At 43.5% G+C, this 24,402-nt stretch overlaps 1 protein-coding gene across 5 annotated transcripts in view; it reads left to right on the top strand.

The window, feature by feature from the left end:
• Positions 1–24,402, top strand: part of LOC139532265 (voltage-gated inwardly rectifying potassium channel KCNH7-like) — a 95,963-nt gene that overhangs the window by 68,202 nt on the left and 3,359 nt on the right. For 4 of the 5 annotated variants that reach the window (XM_071329668.1, XM_071329667.1, XM_071329665.1 and 1 more), the window contains 5 exons: positions 16,519–16,724; positions 16,839–16,938; positions 17,973–18,251; positions 20,751–20,916; positions 23,378–23,576. In XM_071329668.1, coding sequence (XP_071185769.1) covers positions 16,519–16,724; positions 16,839–16,938; positions 17,973–18,251; positions 20,751–20,916; positions 23,378–23,576 — 950 coding nt within the window. Of the gene's footprint in view, positions 1–16,518; positions 16,725–16,838; positions 16,939–17,972; positions 18,252–20,750; positions 20,917–23,377; positions 23,596–24,402 lie in introns of all 5 variants that reach the window. The other variant, XM_071329669.1, reaches the window with a different exon arrangement.

Here is a 24,402-nt window from a genome sequence, read left to right as displayed (position 1 = left end):
GGGGAGAGATGAGGAGAGAGAGAGAGTAGAGAGTGGGTGGAGGGAGAGATGGAGAGAGAGAGAGTAGAGAGTGGGTGGAGGGAGGGAGAGATGGAGAGAGAGAGTAGAGTGGGCGGAGGGAGAGACAGAGAGAGAGAGTAGAGAGTGGGTGGAGGGAGAGATGGAGAGAGAGAGAGGAGAGAGTGGGTGGAGGGAGAGATGGAGAGAGAGAGAGTAGAGAGTGGGTGGAGGGAGGGAGAGATGGAGAGAGAGAGTAGAGTGGGTGGAGGGAGAGACAGAGAGAGAGTAGAGAGTGGGTGGAGGGAGAGATGGAGATAGAGTAGAGAGTGGGTGGAGGGAGAGATGGAGAGAGAGAGAGAGAGTAGAGAGTGGGTGGAGGGAGAGATGGAGAGAGAGTAGAGAGTGGGTGGAGGGAGAGATGGAGAGAGGGGAAGATAAAGAGTGTGGGGAGAGATGAGGAGAGAGAGCGAGAGTAGAGAGTGGGTGGAGGGAGAGATGGAGAGAGAGAGAGTAGAGAGTGGGTGGAGGGAGAGATGGAGAGAGAGAGTAGAGTGGGCGGAGGGAGAGACAGAGAGAGAGAGTAGAGAGTGGGTGGAGGGAGAGATGGAGAGAGAGAGTAGAGAGGGTGGAGGGAGAGATGGAGAGAGAGAGAGTAGAGAGGGTGGAGGGAGAGATGAGGAGAGAGAGAGTAGAGTGGATGGAGGGAGAGATGGAGAGAGAGAGTAGAGAGGGTGGAGGGAGAGATGGAGAGAGAGAGAGAGTAGAGAGGGTGGAGGGAGAGATGATGAGAGAGAGAGTATAGTGGGTGGAGGGAGAGATGGAGAGAGAGAGTAGAGAGGGTGGAGGGAGAGATGAGGAGAGAGAGAGTAGAGTGGGTGGAGGGAGAGATGGAGAGAGGGGAACGGAGGGTGGTTTATTGGATCATTTATTATGGTATCTAATTGCCAGCTGAGGGTGATGGAGTGTTTGTGGTGTTAGCAGTCGCTGCTCGCAGGAGATATTGACGTCCCTGGGATGTAATCAGAATAAATCTCTCTCTCTCTTTCTCTCGTTCTCTTTCTCTCGTTCCCTTTCTCTCTCTCTTTCTCTCTCTTTCTTTCTTTCTTTCTCTCTCTCGCTCTCTCTTTCTCTTTCTCTCTCGCTCTCTCTTTCTTGTTTTCTCTCTCTTTCATTCTCTCTTTCTCTCTCTCTTTCTCTCTCTCGGCGTCAGCCCAGCAAGTGTTACAGGCTAAGCATTGTATAAACTGCTCATTTTTCACTCAGCCAATGAGCTTCAGCAAAACGCAGCGACACAATAGGGTCATGGGAAGACGGCGGTCGTGTTCCCCTGCTCAGACATTGCTGATGCATGCCAGATCTTACAACGCCTGGATAAGTATTTTGCGCATCAGCTAACCACATCATACAGTATGTTATAGCAATCTGATGCCTGACGTTACAGCTGATGACATGGCAGGCAACCATTGGTTGACGCATGCAACGTCTGAGCAGGGGAAAACCACAGGTGTGTTGAAAGAGATGGGTTAATAAAGACTCAGCACGTTCACCAACGGTAAAGTTACACAAACACTTATTGATCAATTTATCGCAGTCACGTATTTCTGCACGCACGCACACACACACACACACACACACACACACACACACACACACACACACACACACACACACACACACACACACACACACACACACACACACACACACACACACACACACACACACACACACACACACACACACACACACACACACACACACGCGCGCGTTGGTATCTCTGGAGGTGACAGGACAGGCTATCACTGCCATACCAACACCGTAAACTGACAGGTCTGCACAAAGGGAAGTCAGCTGTAAAATAATGATATGACTGAGCCTCTTGGTCGTTCCAGGTCAGCCCTATAGACATTCACACTACCTCCATGTTGTCCTATAATCAGCACTATAGACATTCACACTACCTCCATGTTGTACTATAATCAGCCCTATAAACATTCACATTACCTCCATGTTGTCCTATAATCAGCCCTATAGACATTCACACTACCTCCATGTTGTCATATAGTCAGCCCTATAAACATTCACATTACCTCCATGTTGTCATATAGTCAGCCCTATAGACATTCACATTACCTCCATGTTGTCCTATAATCAGCACTATAGACATTCACACTACCTCCATGTTGTCCTATAATCAGCCCTATAAACATTCACATTACCTCCATGTTGTCCTATAATCAGCCCTATAGACATTCACACTACCTCCATGTTGTCATATAGTCAGCCCTATAGACATTCACACTACCTCCATGTTGTCATATAGTCAGCCCTATAGACATTCACATTACCTCCATGTTGTCCTATAATCAGCACTATAGACATTCACACTACCTCCATGTTGTCCTATAATCAGCCCTATAGACATTCACACTACCTCCATGTTGTCATATAATCAGCCCTATAGACATTCACACTACCTCCATGTTGTCATATAGTCAGCCCTATAAACATTCACACTACCTCCATGTTGTCATATAGTCAGCCCTATAGACATTCACACTACCTCCATGTTGTCCTATAATCAGCCCTATAGACATTCACACTACCTCCATGTTGTCATATAGTCAGCCCTATAGACATTCACACTACCTCCATGTTGTCATATAGTCAGCCCTATAGACATTCACACTACCTCCATGTTGTCCTATAGTCAGCCCTATAGACATTCACACTACCTCCATGTTGTCCTATAATCAGCCCTATAAACATTCACACTACCTCCCTGTTGTCATATAGTCAGCCCTATAAACATTCACACTACCTCCATGTTGTCATATAGTCAGCCCTATAGACATTCACACTACCTCCATGTTGTCCTATAGTCAGCCCTATAGACATTCACACTACCTCCATGTTGTCCTATAATCAGCCCTATAAACATTCACACTACCTCCATGTTGTCCTATAGTCAGCCCTATAGACATTCACACTACCTCCATGTTGTCCTATAGTCAGCCCTATAGACATTCACACTACCTCCATGTTGTCCTATAGTCAGCCCTATAGACATTCACACTACCTCCATGTTGTCATATAGTCAGCCCTATAGACATTCACACTACCTCCATGTTGTCCTATAGTCAGCCCTATAGACATTCACACTACCTCCATGTTGTCCTATAATCAGCCCTATAAACATTCACACTACCTCCCTGTTGTCATATAGTCAGCCCTATAAACATTCACACTACCTCCCTGTTGTCATATAGTCAGCCCTATAAACATTCACACTACCTCCATGTTGTCCTATAGTCAGCCCTATAAACATTCACACTACCTCCCTGTTGTCATATAATCAGCCCTATAAACATTCACACTACCTCCCTGTTGTCATATAATCAGCCCTATAAACATTCACACTACCTCCATGTTGTCCTATAGTCAGCCCTATAAACATTCACACTACCTCCCTGTTGTCCTATAGTCAGCCCTATAAACATTCACACTACCTCCCTGTTGTCATATAATCAGCCCTATAAACATTCACACTACCTCCATGTTGTCCTATAGTCAGCCCTATAAACATTCACACTACCTCCCTGTTGTCATATAATCAGCCCTATAGACATTCACACTACTTCCCTGTTGTCATATAATCAGCCCTATAAACATTCACACTGCCTCCATGTTGTCATATAATCAGCCCTATAAACATTCACACTACCTCCCTGTTGTCATATAGTCAGCCCTATAAACATTCACACTACCTCCCTGTTGTCATATAATCAGCCCTATAAACATTCACACTGCCTCCATGTTGTCATATAATCAGCCCTATAGACATTCACACTACCTCCATGTTGTCATATAGTCAGCCCTATAGACATTCACACTACCTCCATGTTGTCCTATAGTCAGCCCTATAAACATTCACACTACCTCCCTGTTGTCATATAATCAGCCCTATAGACATTCACACTGCCTCCCTGTTGTCCTATAGTCAGCACTATAGACATTCACATTACCTCCATGTTGTCCTATAATCAGCACTATAGACATTCACACTACCTCCATGTTGTCCTATAGTCAGCACTATAGACATTCACACTGCCTCCCTGTTGTCCTATAGTCAGCACTATAGACATTCACATTACCTCCATGTTGTCCTATAATCAGCACTATAGACATTCACACTACCTCCATGTTGTCCTATAATCAGCCCTATAGACATTCACACTACCTCCATGTTGTCATATAGTCAGCCCTATAGACATTCACACTACCTCCATGTTGTCATATAGTCAGCCCTATAGACATTCACACTACCTCCATGTTGTCCTATAATCAGCACTATAGACATTCACACTACCTCCATGTTGTCCTATAATCAGCCCTATAAACATTCACACTGCCTCCATGTTGTCCTATAATAAGCCCTATAGACATTCACACTGCCTCCATGTTGTCCTATAATCAGCCCTATAGACATTCACACTACCTCCATGTTGTCATATAGTCAGCCCTATAGACATTCACACTACCTCCATGTTGTCCTATAATCAGCCCTATAAACATTCACACTGCCTCCATGTTGTCCTATAATCAGCCCTATAGACATTCACACTGCCTCCATGTTGTCCTATAATCAGCCCTATAGACATTCACACTACCTCCATGTTGTCCTATAGTCAGCCCTATAGACATTCACACTACCTCCCTGTTGTCCTATAATCAGCCCTATAGACATTCACACTACCTCCATGTTGTCCTATAATCAGCCCTATAGACATTCACACTACCTCCATGTTGTCCTATAGTCAGCCCTATAGACATTCACACTACCTCCATGTTGTCCTATAATCAGCCCTATAGACATTCACACTACCTCCATGTTGTCATATAGTCAGCCCTATAGACATTCACACTACCTCCATGTTGTCCTATAATCAGCACTATAGACATTCACACTACCTCCATGTTGTCCTATAATCAGCCCTATAAACATTCACACTGCCTCCATGTTGTCCTATAATAAGCCCTATAGACATTCACACTGCCTCCATGTTGTCCTATAATCAGCCCTATAGACATTCACACTACCTCCATGTTGTCCTATAGTCAGCCCTATAGACATTCACACTACCTCCCTGTTGTCATATAATCAGCCCTATAGACATTCACACTACTTCCCTGTTGTCATATAATCAGCCCTATAAACATTCACACTGCCTCCATGTTGTCATATAATCAGCCCTATAAACATTCACACTACCTCCCTGTTGTCATATAGTCAGCCCTATAAACATTCACACTACCTCCCTGTTGTCATATAATCAGCCCTATAAACATTCACACTGCCTCCATGTTGTCATATAATCAGCCCTATAGACATTCACACTACCTCCATGTTGTCATATAGTCAGCCCTATAGACATTCACACTACCTCCATGTTGTCCTATAGTCAGCCCTATAAACATTCACACTACCTCCCTGTTGTCATATAGTCAGCCCTATAGACATTCACACTACCTCCATGTTGTCCTATAATCAGCACTATAGACATTCACACTACCTCCATGTTGTCCTATAATCAGCCCTATAGACATTCACACTACCTCCATGTTGTCCTATAATCAGCCCTATAAACATTCACACTGCCTCCATGTTGTCCTATAATCAGCCCTATAGACATTCACACTGCCTCCATGTTGTCCTATAATCAGCCCTATAGACATTCACACTACCTCCATGTTGTCCTATAATCAGCCCTATAGACATTCACACTACCTCCATGTTGTCCTATAGTCAGCCCTATAAACATTCACACTACCTCCCTGTTGTCATATAATCAGCCCTATAGACATTCACACTGCCTCCCTGTTGTCAGATAATCAGCACTATAGACATTCACACTGCCTCCCTGTTGTCCTATAGTCAGCACTATAGACATTCACATTACCTCCATGTTGTCCTATAATCAGCACTATAGACATTCACATTACCTCCATGTTGTCCTATAATCAGCACTATAGACATTCACACTACCTCCATGTTGTCCTATAATCAGCCCTATAGACATTCACACTACCTCCATGTTGTCATATAGTCAGCCCTATAGACATTCACACTACCTCCATGTTGTCATATAGTCAGCCCTATAGACATTCACACTACCTCCATGTTGTCCTATAATCAGCACTATAGACATTCACACTACCTCCATGTTGTCCTATAATCAGCCCTATAGACATTCACACTACCTCCATGTTGTCCTATAATCAGCCCTATAAACATTCACACTGCCTCCATGTTGTCCTATAATCAGCCCTATAGACATTCACACTGCCTCCATGTTGTCCTATAATCAGCCCTATAGACATTCACACTACCTCCATGTTGTCCTATAATCAGCCCTATAGACATTCACACTACCTCCATGTTGTCCTATAGTCAGCCCTATAGACATTCACACTACCTCCATGTTGTCCTATAATCAGCCCTATAGACATTCACACTACCTCCATGTTGTCATATAGTCAGCCCTATAGACATTCACACTACCTCCATGTTGTCCTATAGTCAGCCCTATAGACATTCACACTACCTCCATGTTGTCCTATAATCAGCCCTATAAACATTCACACTACCTCCCTGTTGTCATATAGTCAGCCCTATAAACATTCACACTACCTCCCTGTTGTCCTATAATCAGCCCTATAAACATTCACACTACCTCCATGTTGTCCTATAGTCAGCCCTATAAACATTCACACTACCTCCCTGTTGTCATATAATCAGCCCTATAGACATTCACACTGCCTCCCTGTTGTCATATAGTCAGCCCTATAGACATTCACACTACCTCCATGTTGTCATATAGTCAGCACTATAGACATTCACACTACCTCCATGTTGTCCTATAGTCAGCCCTATAAACATTCACACTACCTCCCTGTTGTCATATAGTCAGCCCTATAAACATTCACACTACCTCCATGTTGTCATATAGTCAGCCCTATAGACATTCACACTACCTCCATGTTGTCCTATAGTCAGCACTATAGACATTCACACTACCTCCATGTTGTCCTATAGTCAGCCCTATAAACATTCACACTACCTCCCTGTTGTCATATAGTCAGCCCTATAAACATTCACACTACCTCCATGTTGTCATATAGTCAGCCCTATAGACATTCACACTACCTCCATGTTGTCATATAGTCAGCCCTATAAACATTCACACTACCTCCATGTTGTCATATAGTCAGCCCTATAGACATTCACACTACCTCCATGTTGTCATATAATCAGCCCTATAGACATTCACACTACCTCCATGTTGTCCTATAATCAGCCCTATAGACATTCACACTACCTCCATGTTGTCCTATAGTCAGCCCTATAGACATTCACACTACCTCCCTGTTGTCCTATAATCAGCCCTATAGACATTCACACTACCTCCATGTTGTCCTATAATCAGCCCTATAGACATTCACACTACCTCCATGTTGTCCTATAGTCAGCCCTATAGACATTCACACTACCTCCATGTTGTCCTATAATCAGCCCTATAGACATTCACACTACCTCCATGTTGTCATATAGTCAGCCCTATAGACATTCACACTACCTCCATGTTGTCCTATAGTCAGCCCTATAGACATTCACACTACCTCCATGTTGTCCTATAATCAGCCCTATAAACATTCACACTACCTCCCTGTTGTCATATAGTCAGCCCTATAAACATTCACACTACCTCCCTGTTGTCATATAATCAGCCCTATAGACATTCACACTGCCTCCCTGTTGTCATATAATCAGCCCTATAGACATTCACACTACCTCCATGTTGTCATATAGTCAGCCCTATAGACATTCACACTACTTCCATGTTGTCATATAGTCAGCCCTATAGACATTCACACTACCTCCATGTTGTCCTATAGTCAGCACTATAGACATTCACACTGCCTCCCTGTTGTCCTATAGTCAGCACTATAGACATTCACATTACCTCCATGTTGTCCTATAATCAGCACTTTAGACATTCACATTACCTCCATGTTGTCCTATAATCAGCACTATAGACATTCACACTACCTCCATGTTGTCCTATAATCAGCCCTATAGACATTCACACTACCTCCATGTTGTCATATAGTCAGCCCTATAGACATTCACACTACCTCCATGTTGTCATATAGTCAGCCCTATAGACATTCACACTACCTCCATGTTGTCCTATAATCAGCACTATAGACATTCACACTACCTCCATGTTGTCCTATAATCAGCCCTATAGACATTCACACTACCTCCATGTTGTCCTATAATCAGCCCTATAAACATTCACACTGCCTCCATGTTGTCCTATAATCAGCCCTATAGACATTCACACTGCCTCCATGTTGTCCTATAATCAGCCCTATAGACATTCACACTACCTCCATGTTGTCATATAGTCAGCCCTATAGACATTCACACTACCTCCATGTTGTCCTATAATCAGCCCTATAAACATTCACACTGCCTCCATGTTGTCCTATAATCAGCCCTATAGACATTCACACTGCCTCCATGTTGTCCTATAATCAGCCCTATAGACATTCACACTACCTCCATGTTGTCCTATAGCCAGCCCTATAGACATTCACACTACCTCCCTGTTGTCCTATAATCAGCCCTATAGACATTCACACTACCTCCATGTTGTCCTATAATCAGCCCTATAGACATTCACACTACCTCCATGTTGTCCTATAGTCAGCCCTATAGACATTCACACTACCTCCATGTTGTCCTATAATCAGCCCTATAGACATTCACACTACCTCCATGTTGTCATATAGTCAGCCCTATAGACATTCACACTACCTCCATGTTGTCCTATAGTCAGCCCTATAGACATTCACACTACCTCCATGTTGTCCTATAATCAGCCCTATAAACATTCACACTACCTCCCTGTTGTCATATAGTCAGCCCTATAAACATTCACACTACCTCCCTGTTGTCCTATAATCAGCCCTATAAACATTCACACTACCTCCATGTTGTCCTATAGTCAGCCCTATAAACATTCACACTACCTCCCTGTTGTCATATAATCAGCCCTATAGACATTCACACTGCCTCCCTGTTGTCATATAGTCAGCCCTATAGACATTCACACTACCTCCATGTTGTCATATATCAGCACTATAAACATTCACACTACCTCCATGTTGTCCTATAGTCAGCCCTATAAACATTCACACTACCTCCCTGTTGTCATATAATCAGCCCTATAGACATTCACACTGCCTCCCTGTTGTCATATAGTCAGCCCTATAGACATTCACACTACCTCCATGTTGTCATATAGTCAGCACTATAGACATTCACACTACCTCCATGTTGTCCTATAGTCAGCCCTATAAACATTCACACTACCTCCCTGTTGTCATATAGTCAGCCCTATAGACATTCACACTTACCTCCATGTTGTCATATAGTCAGCCCTATAGACATTCACACTACCTCCATGTTGTCATATAGTCAGCCCTATAAACATTCACACTACCTCCATGTTGTCATATAGTCAGCCCTATAGACATTCACACTACCTCCATGTTGTCATATAATCAGCCCTATAGACATTCACACTACCTCCATGTTGTCATATAATCAGCCCTATAAACATTCACACTACCTCCATGTTGTCCTATAATCAGCCCTATAAACATTCACATTACCTCCATGTTGTCCTATAATCAGCACTATAGACATTCACACTGCCTCCATGTTGTCCTATAATCAGCCCTATAGACATTCACACTACCTCCATGTTGTCCTATAGTCAGCCCTATAAACATTCACACTGCCTCCATGTTGTCCTATAATCAGCCCTATAGACATTCACACTGCCTCCATGTTGTCATATAGTCAGCCCTATAAACATTCACACTACCTCCATGTTGTCATATAATCAGCCCTATAGACATTCACACTACCTCCATGTTGTCATATAGTCAGCCCTATAGACATTCACACTACCTCCATGTTGTCATATAATCAGCCCTATAGACATTCACACTACCTCCATGTTGTCCTATAGTCAGCCCTATAGACATTCACACTACCTCCATGTTGTCCTATAATCAGCCCTATAGACATTCACACTACCTCCATGTTGTCCTATAATCAGCCCTAAACATTCACATCCTCCCTGTTGTCATATAGTCAGCCCTATAAACATTCACACTACCTCCCTGTTGTCCTATAATCAGCCCTATAGACATTCACACTGCCTCCCTGTTGTCATATAATCAGCCCTATAGACATTCACACTACCTCCATGTTGTCATATAGTCAGCCCTATAGACATTCACACTACTATAATCAGCCCTATAGACATTCACACTGCCTCCCTGTTGTCATATAGTCAGCACTATAGACATTCACACTACCTCCATGTTGTCCTATAGTCAGCCCTATAAACATTCACACTACCTCCCTGTTGTCATATAGTCAGCCCTATAAACATTCACACTACCTCCATGTTGTCATATAGTCAGCACTATAGACATTCACACTACCTCCATGTTGTCCTATAGTCAGCCCTATAAACATTCACACTACCTCCCTGTTGTCATATAGTCAGCCCTATAAACATTCACACTACCTCCATGTTGTCATATAGTCAGCACTATAGACATTCACACTACCTCCATGTTGTCATATAGTCAGCCCTATAGACATTCACACTACCTCCATGTTGTCATATAATCAGCCCTATAGACATTCACACTACCTCCATGTTGTCATATAATCAGCCCTATAAACATTCACACTACCTCCATGTTGTCCTATAATCAGCCCTATAAACATTCACATTACCTCCATGTTGTCCTATAATCAGCACTATAGACATTCACACTACCTCCATGTTGTCATATAATCAGCCCTATAGACATTCACACTACCTCCATGTTGTCATATAATCAGCCCTATAAACATTCACACTACCTCCATGTTGTCCTATAATCAGCCCTATAAACATTCACACTACCTCCATGTTGTCCTATAATCAGCACTATAGACATTCACACTGCCTCCATGTTGTCCTATAATCAGCCCTATAGACATTCACACTACCTCCATGTTGTCCTATAGTCAGCCCTATAAACATTCACACTGCCTCCATGTTGTCCTATAATCAGCCCTATAGACATTCACACTGCCTCCATGTTGTCATATAGTCAGCCCTATAAACATTCACACTACCTCCATGTTGTCATATAATCAGCCCTATAAACATTCACACTACCTCCATGTTGTCATATAGTCAGCCCTATAGACATTCACACTACCTCCATGTTGTCCTATAGTCAGCCCTATAGACATTCACACTACCTCCATGTTGTCCTATAATCAGCCCTATAGACATTCACACTACCTCCATGTTGTCATATAGTCAGCCCTATAGACATTCACACTACCTCCATGTTGTCCTATAGTCAGCCCTATAGACATTCACACTACCTCCATGTTGTCCTATAATCAGCCCTATAAACATTCACACTACCTCCCTGTTGTCATATAGTCAGCCCTATAAACATTCACACTACCTCCCTGTTGTCCTATAATAAGCCCTATAAACATTCACACTGCCTCCCTGTTGTCATATAATCAGCCCTATAAACATTCACACTACCTCCATGTTGTCCTATAGTCAGCCCTATAAACATTCACACTACCTCCCTGTTGTCATATAATCAGCCCTATAGACATTCACACTGCCTCCCTGTTGTCATATAGTCAGCCCTATAGACATTCACACTACCTCCATGTTGTCATATAGTCAGCACTATAGACATTCACACTACCTCCATGTTGTCCTATAGTCAGCCCTATAAACATTCACACTACCTCCCTGTTGTCATATAGTCAGCCCTATAGACATTCACACTACCTCCATGTTTTCCTATAGTCAGCCCTATAGACATTCACACTACCTCCATGTTGTCATATAGTCAGCCCTATAAACATTCACACTACCTCCATGTTGTCATATAGTCAGCCCTATAGACATTCACACTACCTCCATGTTGTCATATAATCAGCCCTATAGACATTCACACTACCTCCATGTTGTCATATAATCAGCCCTATAAACATTCACACTACCTCCATGTTGTCCTATAATCAGCCCTATAAACATTCACATTACCTCCATGTTGTCTTATAATCAGCACTATAGACATTCACACTGCCTCCATGTTGTCCTATAATCAGCCCTATAGACATTCACACTACCTCCATGTTGTCCTATAGTCAGCCCTATAAACATTCACACTGCCTCCATGTTGTCCTATAATCAGCCCTATAGACATTCACACTGCCTCCATGTTGTCATATAGTCAGCCCTATAAACATTCACACTACCTCCATGTTGTCATATAATCAGCCCTATAGACATTCACACTGCCTCCATGTTGTCATATAGTCAGCCCTATAGACATTCACACTACCTCCATGTTGTCATATAATCAGCCCTATAGACATTCACACTACCTCCATGTTGTCATATAGTCAGCCCTATAGACATTCACACTACCTCCATGTTGTCCTATAATCAGCCCTATAAACATTCACACTGCCTCCATGTTGTCCTATAATCAGCCCTATAGACATTCACACTGCCTCCATGTTGTCCTATAATCAGCCCTATAGACATTCACACTACCTCCATGTTGTCCTATAGCCAGCCCTATAGACATTCACACTACCTCCCTGTTGTCCTATAATCAGCCCTATAGACATTCACACTACCTCCATGTTGTCCTATAATCAGCCCTATAGACATTCACACTACCTCCATGTTGTCCTATAGTCAGCCCTATAGACATTCACACTACCTCCATGTTGTCCTATAATCAGCCCTATAGACATTCACACTACCTCCATGTTGTCCTATAGTCAGCCCTATAGACATTCACACTACCTCCATGTTGTCCTATAGTCAGCCCTATAGACATTCACACTACCTCCATGTTGTCCTATAATCAGCCCTATAAACATTCACACTACCTCCCTGTTGTCATATAGTCAGCCCTATAAACATTCACACTACCTCCCTGTTGTCCTATAATCAGCCCTATAAACATTCACACTGCCTCCCTGTTGTCATATAATCAGCCCTATAAACATTCACACTACCTCCATGTTGTCCTATAGTCAGCCCTATAAACATTCACACTACCTCCCTGTTGTCATATAATCAGCCCTATAGACATTCACACTGCCTCCCTGTTGTCATATAGTCAGCCCTATAGACATTCACACTACCTCCATGTTGTCATATAGTCAGCACTATAGACATTCACACTACCTCCATGTTGTCCTATAGTCAGCCCTATAAACATTCACACTACCTCCCTGTTGTCATATAGTCAGCCCTATAAACATTCACACTACCTCCATGTTGTCATATAGTCAGCACTATAGACATTCACACTACCTCCATGTTTTCCTATAGTCAGCACTATAGACATTCACACTACCTCCATGTTGTCATATAGTCAGCCCTATAGACATTCACACTACCTCCATGTTGTCATATAATCAGCCCTATAGACATTCACACTACCTCCATGTTGTCATATAATCAGCCCTATAAACATTCACACTACCTCCATGTTGTCCTATAATCAGCCCTATAAACATTCACATTACCTCCATGTTGTCCTATAATCAGCACTATAGACATTCACACTGCCTCCATGTTGTCCTATAATCAGCCCTATAGACATTCACACTACCTCCATGTTGTCCTATAGTCAGCCCTATAAACATTCACACTGCCTCCATGTTGTCCTATAATCAGCCCTATAGACATTCACACTGCCTCCATGTTGTCATATAGTCAGCCCTATAAACATTCACACTACCTCCATGTTGTCATATAATCAGCCCTATAGACATTCACACTGCCTCCATGTTGTCATATAGTCAGCCCTATAGACATTCACACTACCTCCATGTTGTCATATAATCAGCCCTATAGACATTCACACTACCTCCATGTTGTCATATAGTCAGCCCTATAGACATTCACACTGCCTCCCTGTTGTCATATAGTCAGCCCTATAGACATTCACACTACCTCCATGTTGTCATATAGTCAGCCCTATAGACATTCACACCACCTCCATGTTGTCATATAATCAGCCCTATAGACATTCACACTGCCTCCATGTTGTCATATAGTCAGCCCTATAGACATTCACACCACCTCCATGTTGTCATATAATCAGCCCTATAGACATTCACACTACCTCCATGTTGTCCTATAAGGAGGTGGCCGAAGGACAGGTATAACCTTAACAGTGCATTTGGAAATTATTCAGACGCCTTCACTTTTTCTGCATGTTGTTACATTACAACCTTAGTCTAAAATGGATTAAATCGTTTTTTTACATCATCAATCTACAAATTACACCATAATGACATGTTTGCTAATGTATTTAAAATAAAAAAACTGAAACATGTCCCGTGTTGTCCCCCTCTGGCCTCTAGGCCACCAGGCTGCTTACTATTGCGCACACCTGTCACATGCATCAGCGCCTAATGACAATCACCTGAACTCCATCACCTTCTTGATTACCTGCCCTATTTATGTCACTCCCTTTGGTTCCTTCCCCAGGCGTTATTGTTCCTTGTTTCTGTGCGTTGTTTGTGTTTCTTGTTTTGTATTATGTTTCTTTTATTGATTAAATAATTCACTCCCTGAACTTGCTCCCCACTCCCAGCGCACAAGTTACAAAACCACACATTTACATTAGTATTCAGACCCTTTACTCAGTACTTTGTTGAAACACCTTTGGCAGCGATTACAGCCTCGAGTCGTCTTGTGTATGACGCTACATGCTTGCACACCTGTATTTGGGGAGTTTCTCCCATTCTTCTCTGCAGATCCTCTCAAGCTCTGTCAGGTTGGATGGGGAGCATTACTGCACAGCTATTTTCGTGTCTTTCCAGAAATGTTTGATCAGGTGCAAGTCCGGGTAACTCAAGGACATTCAAAGCCTTGTCTCGAAGCCACTCCTGCATTGTCTTGGCTGTGTGCTTAGGTTTGTTGTCCTGTTGGAAGTTGAACCTACGCACCAGTCTGAGGTTCTGAGAGCTCTGGACCAGGTTTTCGTCAAGGATCTCTGTACTTTGCTCCATTAATATTTCCCTCGATCCTGACTAGTCTCCCAGTCCCTGCCACTGAAAAACATCCCCAAAATATGATATTGCCACCACCATGCTTCCACGTAGGGATGGTATTGGCCAGGTGATGAGCGGTGCCTGGTTTCCTCCAGACGTGACGCTTGGCATTCAGGCCAAAGAGTTCAATCTTGGTTTCATCAGGCCCGAGAATCTTGTTTCTCATTGTCTGAGTCCTTTAGATGCCTTTTGGCAAAGTGGGCTATCATGTGCTTTTTACTGAGGAGTGGCTTCCATCTGGCCACTCTACCATAAAGCCCTTATTGGTGGAGTTCTGCAGAGATGGTTGTCCTTCTGGAAGGTTCTCCCATCTCCACAGAGGAACTCTGGAGCTCTGTCAGAGTGACCATCGGGTTCTTGATCACTTCCCTGACTAAGGCCCTTCACCCCCGATTGCTCAGTTTGGCCGGGCAGCCAGCTCTAGGAAGAGTCTTGGTGGTTCCAAACTTATTCCATTTAAGAATGATGGAGGCCACTGTGTTCTTGGGCACCTTCAATGCTGCAGAAATGTTTTGGTACCCTTCTCCAGATCTGTGCCTGGACACAATCCTGTCTCGGAGCTCTACGGACAATTCCTTCAACCTCATGGCTTAGTTTTTGCTCTGACATGCACTGTCAACTGTGGGACCTTATATAGACAGGTGTGTGCCTTTCCAAATCATGTCTAATCAATTGAATTTACCACAGGTGGACTCCAATCAAGATGTAGAAATATCTCAAGGATGATCAATGGAAACAGGATGCAACTGAGCTCAATTTCAAGTCTAATAGCAAAGGGTTTGAATATTTATGTAAATAAGGTATCTGTTTTTTATTTTTAATACATTTGCTAAAATTTCTAAAAACCTGTTTTTGCTTTGTCATTACGGAGTATTGTGTGTAGATTAATGTGATTTAAAATATATATATTTTAGAATAAGGCTGTAACATAACAAAATGTGGAAAAAGTGAAGGGGTTTAAAGGCTTTCTAAATGCGCTGTTAGATGACCTCAAAAGACAGCTGAGCTGCATTATGGGGAAATACACCAGGTGATTTAGCTGTTTGTGGGTCAAGGCATATGCGTGTCATTGCATAGAGTGTCATTATGTGCATGTTATATTTCACCATGTTTATCAAACCTTTATCTTTCTTTCTCTTTCTCTCTCCCTTCCATCTCCCTCTCCCCCTTTATCTCTCTACCTCCCTCTCTCCCCCCTCTCTCTATCTTCCTCCCACATTCTCCCCCCCTCTCTCCTCATTCTCTCTCTCTTCCAGGGAAGAATGACATCTTTGGGGAGATGATCCACCTGTACGCCAAGCCGGGGAAGGCCAACGCGGACGTGCGGGCGCTCAGCTACTGTGACCTGCACACCATCCACAGGGAGGAGATCCTGGAGGTGCTTGACATGTACCCCGAGTTCGCCGACTACTTCCTCAGCAATCTGGAGCTGACCTTTAACCTCCGAGACGAGAGCGGCAAGGTAAATACAGACGGACGGACAGACAGAAACAGATGGATGAATGAGGACGGATGGACCATGCGATCGTTAGGCAGTACAGATGCAATTGTAAGGGGTGTATTTTCTTGTACGCAGCCTCAGAATGCAGAGTCAGTCTACCCCTACCCCAGTGATTCTGATGGGGATGACATCAAATGCAGAAGAAGGCTCACTAACAAGAGGAAATCTTCCGCAGGTGAGTTGAGGTGGTTTTTACGGCTACTCTTTTTCAAAGCAGTTCATTTCAACTGAGCCAGCCTGTTTTATACAATATCATGCATTTTAGTTATTTAGGAGACACTCTTATCCAGAGTGACTTAAAGGAGCAATTATGGTTAAATAGGGTTACGGGTAAGTGCCTTGCTCAAGGGCACATTGAGAAGAAAATAAGAAAAAAACAGCTTGTTGGCTCTGGGATTCGAACCAGCGACCTTTCAGGTACTGGCCCAACACTTACCGCTAGGATACCTGCTTTCATGGAAGTGTCTCCAAGTTTGAGAAGACTGTATTCCTACACAGGGAATAGTTTTAATATGGCCTCTAAGGGCTCTGTAAGTTGGGAGGCATTGTTGCAACACACCACTCAACAGTTTGGTATCCATTCAAACTAATTAAATTGGTCACCATGGTTACGGTTTTTCAGAATACAGTTCCATCTCCTAAAATAAGCCCCTCTCCCACCATGTCATGTTGACCTGTACTGTAGATTGTCCAAATGTGTTTTTGTCTAATTCAGACAGATTATACCACATTAAAAGTATGGCAATTGATGTTATACATTTTAAGCCATATCATATCCTTCAAAGCATGCCGTTGGATGTTATCTCTCCTGTACTTTCTATTTTCCTTCACATTTACTGACAGTTTCCCTCTCTGCTTACCTTCCCTCTGCTTCTGTAAAGGCAAAGTTGCAAGCACACAATGAAATGTATGAAGTATTTTTACGGCAGCAAGGCTCTGAGGCAGCAGCAGATCTGGTGGGGACCGTTTAGAGCGCGACACCTTCCTATTGTTTGATCTGCCGAGCTGCTGCCTCCCAGAGGAGCTGTCTGTAACAAAGAACCCAGTGTTCCTCCAACACACGCTCATGCACGCACACACACACAGACACGGATGGATGCCCCCACGCACGCACACACACACACACATAAGATCCTACACACACATGCATGCATACCCACACGCACACACAGACACATCCACCCTGATTGCCCTCCTCCTTCCCCACAGGGACCCAGATCAAAGAGACGTCGGTGTTCTGCGATGGTGGTGAGCTCTACCCCTCCTCCCAGGCTGTAGCCACCGTGGTGGAGGAGAGGAGAGACTCAGAGGAGAGGGAAGAGGAAGAAGAGGAGGAGGGAGGGGTGGGGGAGGAGCAGAGGCCTCTGTGCTCGGGGGGGCAGGGTTACCCCTTAGTGAGGGACCACACCTTGGGATTTAGGCCGGGGGACGTTGTTCCGGACGCGTCGGGAGGAGGAGACAATGTGGAGAGGAACCAGTCTTATAAAGGTACAGTTAGAAGCCTCTAAAGATCCCTACAACAATGCTTTTAATGACTAGGCCATTTTGGCTGGACCAAAAGCTGACACACCAATTCAAATGAGCTCCATATGCATTAAAATATCAACATAACAGTGTATGGGTAGCACAGCACGGAAGCCAGAGAGCACAAAACAACCAATGGTCACACGACAAGACATGTCTTTTCAAGCCATTTTCTACAGAATATTGAGTAAGTGTACTGTAATTAATTTGGGAAAAAGGAAATTACCCTGGGCCACTGGAGCAGGATGTTACACATATTAAAAATCCAAACAAGGATTAGGGCTCATCGCCACGGCAACTACCATTATAAAAGGATTATTTATATCCGACAACCAACCAGGGTCATTGGTCTGGAAATGCAGGGTTTCGAACAAACTCTGTTAGATGTTTTCATTTACGGTGTATATGCTGTTATTCAGTGGTAGAAAATGCACCAATGCTAATATTAAAGCAGAGTGCCTCGACGGACACAGTATCTATTGTTGTACTGTTCTAGCACAGTGTTAAGGCATCATCTAAAACCAAGCAAAACAGGAGGTAAACGAGCTATGAAAATAGAATAAAGTGCCTGGGGCCAGGAGTTTTCCCTGGTTAGGAAACATGGTCAGGAAAACCTCAGGCCCTACATGGTAAATCCTAGCACTGATCCCAAACCATTTTTTTCCAGTGAGTAAGAAGACAGAAGGACTGGTGAGGCTGGCTTCTTACAGGCCATAGGTTAATTTAAGACCTGGCACTCTTACATGTTTGTTGGATAATCCTCTGTTTTATCCCTTGCCAATTTGCCAGCAGATGCCAGCTCAGTATCTTGTTGATGCCTGATTGGCATTAGAGATGGCATGACCTATGGTGACCAGCTTGTGAAAGAGATCACGAGCTTAGCTTGTTTGTTTATGCTTTGTTTATCAGCCCTACACACCTACGACACACACACAGATACACAGACACACACACACACACACACAGCCTCGTTCTCTCTACTCCCCCAAACACGACTTTCACAAATAATTATCCCTAACATAACTACTTTCATTGTAAAATCCTCAACTACTTTTCTAACATGTTAACATCAATGATGTGGTAAAAAATATTCAAACTGCCTCGACATGCCCGTAGCCACTGTAACAATAGGCTAAATTAAATGACACGTTTCTATTCGCGTCTCCAGAGTATTGCGCTCCGCAATGAACATTCCTGTCGGCATGTGGTGATTTGAGAGTAATATGCTGTAATTCAGTTCTTAAGCGGATGATGATGATTCCTGGTTTGAGTAGGAGGCAGGCGGTGTGGCCCGCTGGATATTGATTCCTGTAATCACCCCAGCATGGAGGCAATATAAATGGTGGCTTCTGTTCTTGACGTCTTTCATTACTGTAAAAGCTATCTTCCAAGCATGATCAACTCAATCACTGAGTCTAGTGCAGTGCTTCGGTCGTCACTAGTTACCACAGCCACAAATTCATAAACCCCCGCCTATTTCTACAATTTCTCTACTTAAAATCTGATGTTAAACCTAACCTTAACCCTAACCACACTGCTCAAACAAATGCCTAACCCTAACCTTAAATTAAGACCAAAAAGCAAATTTTTGTTTTCATTAATTGTTACGACATAGCCAATGTTGACATTGTGGCTGAGGTTTCTAGTGGCAATCCAGTGTTTCTCTAGCCTTGCACTGGGTTAAGGTTAGAGTACATATTTGTTCTAGGCCAGCAGTAGCACATCTACATATCTAGCCGTTGGTTAGTTGAATTGGTTGTTTTACTGCTGGGCTACAACAAACATGTGCAACCTTTTGGGGTACCCGAGGACTGGAATTTGAACCAACAAAGGTGCAGGTTTTACTTCTAGCCCTGCACTAACACACCTGATTTAAGAATCAAGGACTGGATGATTGCGGTATTTATTTCTATATCAGTGCTGGGCTAGAACAAAACGGTACACCCCTGTGGGTCCACAGTACTAGGACTGAAGAACATTGTTGGCATTATAGCGATATAACACTGTGGCAGGCATCTGTCAGGTGTGTTCTATTCCTATCGACACCCACTCAGTAGCAGTAAAAGACTAGACCAACTTTTTTGTGCCTGAGGGAGAAATGATTCTGGACACAGTGCTGCTATTACAGTTTCTAACAGCCAGGGAATAATGTGAGTGAGAGACTGACTGATGCTATAACTGCTGGTTATATAGTGGGGCCAAATGTGGCCATTGATCAATAAAATGGTAGCCTTTGACAGGACTGGTGTGGATGAGGGACCGCTATCTAGTCAGTGTTAGTGGATAGTGCTCTGTACCTTCTCAAAACACTACGGTTATCAGACAATATTGTTGGCAAAGGCCTGTGAATCATTCTTAACTAAAAAGGATTCAATGTTCTGTGGGAAATGATTGGTGCTGTGATTCAGTTGTTTCATAGGTTGATAATGGTACATAAATGTGTTTTTGCATGTGTGTGTCTAGACCTGCGTGGGGAGGAGTGGGGGTGCGTGCAGCCCAGAGAGGTCCTGGAGGAGTCGGCCCAGGCCCAGGACTCCCGAAGTGGGGTCGTAGAGGAGGACAGTGAGCCGGACATCACCTACGGAGAGGTGGAGCAACGTCTGGACCTGCTGCAAGAGCACCTAAACAGGTGAGTGGAAGGGGCGAGGGGAATTTCTGATAGTAAATCGCCATAAAAAAAGCACAACTTTAACCAAGCCGTTCTGGTGGCAAACAGACTACACCAGTGGTCACCAACCTTTTCTGAGTCAAGATCACTTTCTGAGTCAAAATGCATGCTGAGATCTAACGCTCTGATTTTTTATTAACATGACTTAAAAAATGTAAGCCTATGCAACAATAACCAATTAAAAACAGTACTGTAGAAATGAGGCTGTGCAGTAAGCTTTATGACCAATACATTATCACCGCATACTGGCTTTGCTTGAATTTACCTGCCAATGCATTGTTGTTCTGGACATTTAAAAATATATATATTTCCAAATTTGAGGTATGCTATATGATCACACCGGTAATAGATCCATTGTTGTATTACTTGTGAGGCACAGCTGAGTGAGCATACATTTAAATAATTTGCTTTTTATTTTACTGGGCTGATGGTGCCTGCATTTGATGGTCAGTCTCTCCCTTTCCTCCACTGACACTGACCAAAAAGGGACACAGTCTTCCAGCTGATGGCGAAACTCGAGTCGCACCACATTATTACTGCCTCGTGCACAAATTCATGTTGTTACTCCTATGAACAGAGAAAGTGAAATATTCCTCGATATTAAAAAAGACCCAAGCCGTTTATAATAACAACAACGCAAGCCTATAGATACACTTTCCTACTCATTCATTACTGCTGCACTGCTTGTTGTAGCGCTGAGTAGAAATAGGAAGAACGCGCATTTTATGGCTTATAAAAGTCTTGAATACAAAGTGTTGACAGTGCTAAGTAAGAATTTATTAAACATGAACTCACTCATAAAAACAGAAGCTCTTTCCTATATTCGTTGACAGTCTCCCTCTAGTCATGGTTTTAAACGTTTTGAAATCTGACTGTATAAATTTTTCCGTAGCTTTCTTTCATGCCTGCTAAATTACTGCAGACTCGGTCATCTGAGCAATCTGATTGGCCAGCGGTATGCCTATAGTGCACTTGATTTCCTCTCCAGGCCCACCGGGAAGGCAGAGTTTATATCTTCAGACACATGAAATGGCAACAGTTTGCCTTCCCAGCGCGCAGGGCAGCTGAATTGGCTGCACCTACCACCAACAGCCAGAGACTAATAAAAACAAATTGGAACACAAGGCTTTATCGTTGTTTTTTTTACAGAAATGTGGCGATCGACCTGTTGGTGACCACTGGACTACACCATCTTCAAATAACCCCAGCCCAACTATCACTACATCCCACTGCACTGTAGACTAGATACACAGCAAGGTTTTTCCAGTACAACATCCATCAGAATACAACTGGGTTTACCGTACGCATCCACAGTCCACTGAATCATTGCTTGTAAAGTAAGGCTCACTATATAACACAGAGAGTTGACTTCTGCATACGTTCTGCATGGAAGGGATCGCCTATTTGTAGCTGACGCCCGTGCGACGTAATCGCAACACAGACAGCAGACGCCACGGTAAAGTTTGGAGGGGAGGGTTGGGAGGTGGTGCGGGGCAACAGCAGACTGAGGGAGGGGTCACTTCAGCCAAAACGTGGGTGGAGGCCTCTGAGTCAGTCCGATTCTTTCTCTTTTATTTTTTTCTCTCTCTCTCTGTCTCTGTCTCTCTGTGTGTGTGTGTGTGTGTGTGTGTTCCGTCTACATATAGCCTATGCTCTCTTTCACTTTTTCTCTCTCTCTCTCTCTACTGTATCTTCCCTCTCCATATCCCTTCTTCCACTGGAAGTGGCGGTTACAGACTGGCCACCTCAGGCTCTTTGCAGGCGTACGTCGCTCTCATTTCTCCTGCTTTAGGGAGGTAATGGGCAGACGCCTGGCCACTCAACAGACATGGCAGCCACACTACCCTGCCTCATCTAGCTGGAGCACGCCTGCCGGGGGTGTTGATCGGCTCAGATTGTCTTACAGCTCAACAGCAACTGTGACAAACACCGACTTGTTCTCTGTCCGCAGTGCTCTGAAGGCAGTATGGGTGTGTCATGTCTAGATACAGTACACACAGGTCTGTGTGTTTGTCATTGGAAATAAATAAATTAAAGTGATATTATTCAATATTGTCTTTTCAATACCTTGAAGGTGTTGTGTGCAAAACTGGAGAAAAATCAAGAAATTATCATTCACAAAATAGAGAAGCACACATGAATTGTATGGGTTGGGGCTCCCTCTAGTGTTTGCATTGAGTATTACTGACTGCGCCCTCCCAATACAACCCCAGACACATGCATAAAACAAAACCTACAGTAGCTAAAGCACATACATAGCTAATACACTGAGGACCTATTTTAAGGTGCTCAGACTTTTACATAAATCCTGCATTGACGTTAGTGGCGGATTTATTTAAAAAATGTGAGTGACGCTATGTGGATCGCAAGCGAGGACCCACCCCTGACGCTGTCTCCCTGGCTCTCCCCACCCACCATCCAGGCTGGAGTCCCAGATGACGTCAGACATCAAGGCCATCCTCCAGCTGCTGCAGAGGCAGACCATCGTGGTTCCCCCGGCCTACAGCATCGTCACCTCCAGCCCAAAGTACCAGAGGCCTGCCATCAGGGTGCAGCCTGTTTCTGCCATCAGGATCAGAGAGCCTCAACACAGCCTCAACCCTGCTTCACCACTGGCCCAGGTATACTGAACCAGCCCAGGTGAACGAATACGGTCTACACTAGCCCTCAGAGCTATATACTGTGTTATACATAATGGCTCTGTATATACTGGCTAGGCACATTACACTCCCCTGTCTATATACTGGTCTATAGGTGCATTATCACTGTCTGTTCTGTATACTGACGGATGGTTACATCCTCCCTGTGTGAGTTTTGGACACTACAGAAGTCAATATCCCTGCCTGAAGTTGTTTGTTCTCAGTTTGCTGACCAGCCTGGTCTCAGAGCAAAACATATAATATTTTACTAAAATCCGTGCCACTCCATTTAGTGTGATATGTTACTTTATGTTAAGGTACATTACATTGACTAGACATAACATAGTAAACGTAAATCCGGGACACTAAAATTAGTATGATATGTTACGTTTGGTACGGACAGTAACTGACAAAAACGAAAGGAGGGTGGTTGGTCGGGGTGGATGGCTGGGCACATAGGAAGTCTAGCAACCTAAATATTGCGTATTTAAATCTCATCACAGACAACTTTAGTATTTTAGTAACTTTGCAACTATTTACTACTTTTTAGAGACTTTGTCACTAATTAGCATAACCCTTCCCCTAATCCTATAACCTAACTCCTAACCTGAACCTAACGTAGCATATCATACTAAAGCAGGCAAACATAATATATCATACCAAACGGGTTAAATGCGAACAAGATGTAGGATACTATACGTCATACAATTCTTATTATATTGTACGACCAATATTACATTGGTCGGCCAATGTAATGTAACCTAACTTAAAGTAACATATCATACTAAATGGAGTGGCACAGATTTTT

This window comes from Salvelinus alpinus, chromosome 10 (assembly GCF_045679555.1).
Source record: "Salvelinus alpinus chromosome 10, SLU_Salpinus.1, whole genome shotgun sequence".
Taxonomy (NCBI): Eukaryota; Metazoa; Chordata; class Actinopteri; order Salmoniformes; family Salmonidae; genus Salvelinus; species Salvelinus alpinus.
The sequence above is the reverse complement of the archived record's forward strand: the minus strand, read 5'-3'. Positions and strand labels throughout refer to the sequence as shown.